This window comes from Megascapheus bottae, chromosome 7 (genome assembly GCF_031878675.1).
Source record: "Megascapheus bottae isolate mThoBot1 chromosome 7, mThoBot2.hap1, whole genome shotgun sequence".
Lineage (NCBI taxonomy): Eukaryota > Metazoa > Chordata > Mammalia > Rodentia > Geomyidae > Megascapheus > Megascapheus bottae.
The window spans coordinates 55117389-55124076 of record NC_143515.1 but is presented as its reverse complement, the minus strand read 5'-3'; the positions used below and the strand labels follow the sequence as shown (position 1 = coordinate 55124076).

The 6688-nt window shown below is 56.9% G+C and overlaps 1 protein-coding gene across 1 annotated transcript; it reads right to left on the bottom strand.

Moving 5' to 3' along the window:
• Nucleotides 1–2146: 2146 nt before the first annotated feature.
• On the bottom strand, nt 2147–5582 carry Zfp36l2 (ZFP36 like 2 zinc finger CCCH-type). Its single transcript, XM_090337048.1, has 2 exons — nt 5229–5582; nt 2147–4713 (listed from the first exon to the last, which is right to left on the bottom strand). Exons 1-2 carry the CDS (start codon nt 5277–5279, stop codon nt 3277–3279), a joined length of 1488 nt encoding a protein of 495 aa, XP_090193174.1. The 5' UTR covers nt 5280–5582; the 3' UTR covers nt 2147–3276.
• Nucleotides 5583–6688: the final 1106 nt, after the last annotated feature.

The following is a 6688-nucleotide window of genomic DNA, read 5'->3' as shown; positions in this document are numbered from 1 at the left end:
GTACTTGTTTAGAAAAATAAGTTTGGGAATGAAGTGGAAACAAGGCCTTTGAAATGCAGCTTGTCCTAAATAGCACATTCTAGCCGTTTCCTCCCCATTGCACATTCTTTATGGTGTCCAAGCCAGGGAGCAGTGGGGTCTTCACCCAGCCCAAGCCTTCCTTGGCCTGCAGCTTCCCCTCCCTTCCCCTGACACAGAGGCCCAGCATCTGGGAGAATTTTCAAATTGCTCTCCATTCCTATTGGCAGCCTGGGCCAAGCACCAGAAACATGCTCCAGTGAACACCAGCGCCATCATCCCTAACTCCAAACAGCTGCCCAGGCCAGGCACATCCTTCCCTCCCCCTCCCCCTCCCCGCTCCCTGCTCAGCTGTGAGTCACCGGAGACCCTGGCAAAGGCTGGGCCATTAAGAGAGGATGCAAGGATTGGTTGATGGAGCCCAGCTGTTGTCAGTAAGAAAGCAAACTATTGCTAAATTTCTTACCTATGAGTGTGTGTGTGTGCTTGTGTAGGAGGGGGAGGTGAAGGAAAAACATGAATTACAAACCTGATTTTGTTTTTTAAGTGATTGTTTTAAAACCATCAGCCATAGTAAGTTTGCTCAACGGTTTTGGGAACCCACAGTCAAATCAAGACTTTTTTAGGAGGCCTGGATTGAGTTTGCTTCTTAGCCTTCTAGTTGTCTGACTCTTAATTCCTTTTGCATAAATAGTTGGTATGTGCTCATTCCCAGAGGAAGTTGTCTGCATAAACAAACATCATCCAGATATAAGTTTAACTTGCCTAATCTTCCTTCCCTCCCTCTCCGAAGGACACAGCCAAGGCAGGCTTTCCAAAGTCCAGGCAAGAATCTTAGCTCCACAACCCAAGCTCTGGCCCAGATGCTCCCCTCCAGATCAGCATACTAAAGCCCTACAGGCCGTGGGCAGGCAATGGCCTAGAGAAAAATTGGACCTTCTGCTGCCACTGCAAACACGTGACCCCAATGGGTGACTCACAGGGGAGCCACACCCCTTCAAGTCTCTGCCAGGATCTGCCACCAGTCAGCCAACTCTAGGATGCATCTTATTACCAAAAGGAACAACTAATGCCCTTGACAGTCCCAAGTAATTTCTTTCAGCTAAAAAGAACTTGCTATAAAATACAGGTACAAGTGCATACAGGCTCTTCAGAGCTCTGCCAACTCCCCTATCTTCTTCCCCACCCTGCAAAAACCTGGTTAAGGCCTGAGGCCACAGGAAGTCTTTCTTGTATTTAAAAAAAACAAAAAAGACAAAAAAAACCAATGTACATTAGTACCTCTTTTTTTTCCCAAAAATTTTATTGGGGGAAAACTACAAAACATTTACAGTACAATGTTTACAGTCACAATCTGTAGTGAACTGATTCCCCAAAATATATTACAACTCAAGTTGACTTATCTTGTTACATTCAAAAACCTACTTCTGTCAAAGTAGTCCAGAGAATCCATACATAATAGTGCTCCAACTGTACCTACAAACCTAAGCTACTGCTCATTCATCTGCTGTCCAGGAAAGCTTCAGACATTCTTGCCTTTCTACATGGAAAAATAATTGTCCAAGTTTTGGAATTTTCTGTCATGAAACAAGGCATCTTCATGTTCTGCATACAGCATCTCAGCACTATGAGGTGGTGGCCTCTCTCTAGCTATATAACAAGTGGTAAAAAAAAATCTTTTCCTTTTGTGCAGTTGAACCCATCCTACATTCAGATTCTCTCAAGCACTAATAAACACAATACTTATTTGGTTGAGGAGGATTTAAGGCAAGTTCGGGCCATCTGAAAGGCACTGGGAGACTCCTCCTCATTATTGCTACATGTCTTTATACTCAAGAGTATGTCACAGTCTGGAGGACTCAGCAAAACACTTTTTTTTTTTTTGCTAGTTCAGAAAGTTGGAATTAGAAAAGCATGCCACATGTGAGCCTGATTGCAAAGTATGTGGTCTTTTTTTTTTTCTTTTAAGCTGGATGGGCTACAACCTTTATACATTCTAAGAAAACTCATAAAATATTCCTCGAACTACTTCCACAGCATCAAGGTAGATTTCTGCTAAGAAATCATGCAATCTTTTGAAATTTACGTAAACAAGGAAAGAAATTAATGAAATAAATATTACATACAATCTCTTAAATTAAGATTTTTTTACTCATTTACAATAAAATAACCAAGTGAAGTTACAAAAGGCATATATTACTGTGAAAAGAACATACACTCCACATTTTGCCGATTAATAATGGCAATCATAATTTAACATAATAAAAGAATATATATCTATTGCTTTCCATCATACTTGATAAATACAGTATGAACAAAAATTTCAATGTATACTTTTCACAAGATAATAAATAAGTTAAATAGGTTTTTTTTTTTTCATATTGAGTTGTGGTGCAGTGGTGCGAATCAACTCAAAACAGCTAAAAATTCAGCAGTTATTCCCCAACAATTACAAACTAAGCTCTGCCCAAGGCTTCCAGAGAGAGCAGACAAATGGTTCTAAACTAAACACCCCAAGTGGTGACAATGAAACCAGTAACCAGTATTAAACTTTGGAATGCAAGGATCCCCCCCAAGACATATAACTGTTAAAACTTGAAAACAAAAAACAAAACCACACAACAAAAAGAAAAACCCAACCCTAAGGGTCTGAGTACCACTTCTATCAAGGCATATTCTTGGCAGATTCTAAAAGCTTACAGTTTAGCAAGGTGGTGGCTGGCTGGTTTGTTTACACTGGTCTGAGACAGTTGGGAACTTCCTTCCCGAGTTCCTACATCTGGACTGTCACTAATGCTTTTCAAGTGAAGAGATGGAATGGTGGTTGGTAGCTGCTGGTGCTGGGCTGACTTTTCCTAGAGTCTCAAACTCAAGAGACCTAAAAAAAAGTTTTAAGTGTCTGGTTGTTTTTGTTCTATTCGCATCACAACTGCGCTGTTGTGAGTATTTTTGTTCACGAGTACAAAAAGTTCGTTGGCGGTTTTTTTTTTTTGCTCAACAAGAAACTTCGTAATAATAATAATATAATAATAAAAATAATAATAGACAAAATGAGAAAACCGAAGGGGAGGGAGGGATTCCCCCTCCCAGAGCAAAGTTCGAGTCCACGCGCTCGGCAGGGGGGCTCTGCAAGTCTGCCAGGGGCTTGGCCCTCCCCCGACCTCCGTGCCCCCTCCCCCAGGGGCGAGATGCGAGGGGGTCCCCGCCAACCACCGCCCCCCGCGGCCTCTCCCTTCTCCTCACGAGCGCCTCCTTGCCTCAGTCGTCGGAGATGGACAGGCGGCTGAAGATGGGCAGGCGGCGGCCGGGGTCGAGGCTGGGGGACTCGGAGCCGCTGAGGCTGCCCGAGCTCAGGGAGCCGCTCAGGTAGCTGTCGCGGTCCGACAGCGAGTCCGGGGGGCTGGGCGGGGCGTCGAACACCGGCGACTCGGACAGGCGGCGCGGCAGCTGGAAGCTGAAGGGCGGCGAGGGCGGCGCGGGGCCGGCGGGGAGGGGCCCGGCGGGCGCGGGGGGCTGCGCGGGGGGCGCCAGGCCCTGCGGCGGCGGCTGCTGGCTGCGGTAGTAGGCGGCGGCGGCGGCGGCGGCGAAGCCGTGGGTCTGGATGGCCAGCGGCGTTATCAGGCTGCTGAGCTCCGGGCCGAAGGCGAAGGCGTTGTTGGCGCACGAGGCCGCGGAGCAGGAGGCGCACGGGGCCCCCGGCGCCAGCAGGTCCTCGGCGCCCCCGGAGCCGTAGAGCAGCGCGGCAGCGGCTGCGGCCGCCGCCGAGGCGCAACACGTCGGGGCGCCCGAGGGCGTGGAGGCCGCGGAGGCGGAGGAGCAGGAGGAGGCCGAAGAGGAGCAGGAGGAGGCCGAGGAGCAAGAGGGCGGCGGCGGCGTGCGAGACGTGGGGCTGTCGAGGAGCAGCGGAGACTCAAGGCCGCCCGGGGGCTGGTGGTGGCCGGTCGGGAAGCCCGAAAAGCTGAGGCTGTGGTGCAACTTGGGTCGCGGCTCGCGGGGGAAGCCCAGGTGCAGCGCGTCGCGGGCGCCGCCGAAGGCGCGCAGGTCCCCGGCCGCGCTCCCCGACGGCGCGGGGCGCCGCTCGTCGGCGTTATGGATGAAGTGGCAGCGGGGCCCGTAGGGACAGAAGCCGATGGTGTGGAAGGTACGGCACAGCTCCGTCTTGTACTTGGGGTGCCGGGTCAGGCTGCGCAGCTCGTGGAAGCCGTGCGCGAACTGGCACTTCTCGCCGTACTTGCACGTGCCGCTCTCCTCGAAGGGGCGGCACAGCTCGGTCTTGTAACGCGTGGAGTTGATCTGGGAGCCGCCGCCCCCCTTCTGCTGCTGCTGCTGCTGCTGCAGGTGCAGGAGGTGCTGGCTGCGCTCGCCATTCTCGCTGAACGAGCGGTCTCGGAATTTGTTTTCCTTGTTGAGCAGCGCGGTGCCGCCGCTCCCCGACGGCTCCTTCAGGGGGCCGTAAGAGGCCGGGCCTCCAGCCGCCGAGTTGCCGCAGCTGCTGCCGTTAGCGGCGCCCGGGAACTTGGGCGAGCAGCTGCCGGGGCTGGGAGCCGGGTGAGCGAGCGCATGCAGGTTGCTGGCCGAGTGCCGTCGGAGGAAGCCCGGCGTGAAGCTCGAGCTGGGGGCGGCGGCCACGGGCGTCCCCACCGCCTTCTTGTCCAGCATGTTGTTCAGATTCAGGTTGGCCAGCGACTTCTCCGTCTGCCAAAGGGAGGGGAGCGAGGTGGGGGTGAGAGCGCGCAAGGACGGGGGTGAGGGCGCTGGGGGCGGGCGCCGGGCCTCCGGACGCCTTCCCGGCGTTTTGTAAACGGAGTTCTTCCGCGGATTGCGACTCAGCCTCCACCCATACCCGAGCGGGCCCGGGGAGGCCCACCCCGGCAGCGCGGGCCCCGACACGTGATCCTCCAGCCCGTGGGCCTCCGGGTGGGAGGCGCAAACACGGTCCGGGAAGTCCCGGGCAGCGTGGCCGCGGTCAGCTCCCGAGAAACTAAACAGCTCGGGCCGCTCCCTCCTTCCCTTCCGCCCTTCCTGCTCCGGCTCCCCGCCCACCGGGCGCTCGCACACGGGACAGCAAAACTTCACGATCCCCCCACCCCCGCTCCACCTCCCCCCGAAAGTCAGAGGGAGGGGTCCTCTCCCAGCCGGGGACCGGGGGCGAAGTCTGGGAAGTCGAAGGGGTTCCGCCCGCCGGCCTCCCTCCCCTGATCCCCGCGTACCTTGCACAAGAAGTCGATGTCGTAGAAGGCCGACAGAAGTGTGGTCGACATGTTTCTGGGTCCTGTAGTGGTCGGAGCTGCAGGTTGGAAGGCTGGGAGGAGCCCTCGGGGCGGCCACTGGTAACGGGGCGAGGAGCGAGCGGGGAGGGACTGAAAGTTGTGCTGGGGGGGGCGAGAAAGAGGGCAGAGGAGGGCAGCGTGGACGGGCAGAGGCGCCCCGGAGTGCGGAGCGGGGTGGGGGGGGGAAGGAAAGGAAAGCAGAGCGCGCACCTCGGCGCCCGGGGTGCCCGGCCCGCCCCCCGCGCGGAGCCGACGGCAGCTCGCGGACTGCTGGAACTCGGCGGCCCGCGAGCGCGCAGCCTATATAGAGCCCGGGAGCGCTGCGGCGGCGGGGCGGGCGCGCCGGGGGAGGGCGCGGAGCGCTGACCCCGCCGGGGTCTCCAGGCAACGCCGCCCGCCGGCCCGCCGACGTCAGGCGCCTCGGTCGCCTCCCATTGGTCGCCGCCAATTTTTTCCCCCCTTCTAGCGGGTGGGGAGGAGGCGGGGCCGGCGGCCGGGGCGCTGGGGCAGCGTGGAGAGTTCAGCCCAGTTGGGTGCTAGCTAGGTGGCGGCGGCGGCGGCGGCGGCACGGTTGCTGCTCGCTTTTCTCCCGTGGGGCTGCGGGGTTGGAAAGCCCCAGCGCCTTCCACATGTCCTGCCTTCTGCAGCCCTGGACGTGTCTCTCCCCGCCCGATCCTGCCAGGCGGGCTGGCGCAGCTTTTATCTCCCACCCTCGGTTTTTGTACTGGGCGCGGGAATTGCAAAATGCAGATCTATTGCAACGGTCCGCGCGTGCCCAGCTGATTGGCAAAGGACGCTGGGGACTGGGGTCAGGGGTTCCCGGCCTGAGTCTCATCGGTGGGCTCCGTCGGGCTGCACGTGGAGACACGGTGGGGGGTTGGGCGACGCGGCCACGCGGAAGGCTGCAGCTGTAGTCTAGCCCTTAGAAGTCTGGCCCGGTTTCTCCGCCCCTCTCCCCGCCCAGGCTCAGTAAACAGGGCTTGAGCGCCCGGGCCTGCCGGGCTGGGCTGAGTGTCTGAGGACAAGGCACTGGCTTTGCTAATCACATCACAAGACCTTGAGCCTGGGCCAAAGGCCCGGAGTGGCGCGGGGTGTCCGGGGCGGGGAAGCCGACTCGGAGGACGGGAGAAAGCCGCCAGAGCCGTTCAGGCGTGGAGGCAACTTCCTCCATCTCTTCCGTCTGCAGGCCGGTCTGATCTCTCCGAAATCTCGGGGGTTGGGGTGTAACTGCCCGCCAGGGCTTCCCGCCCAGCGTGGTCTGTGCCTGTCGCGTCTTCCAGCTCGTCCCAGCTCTAGCTCCTGTAGGATTAGGCTGAGGCAGGGCTGCGGCCTGGGTGGAGACTCCCCGGTACCGCACCCCAAAAACTTACCCTGGGAAAGACGTGCTCCCTACGGACACC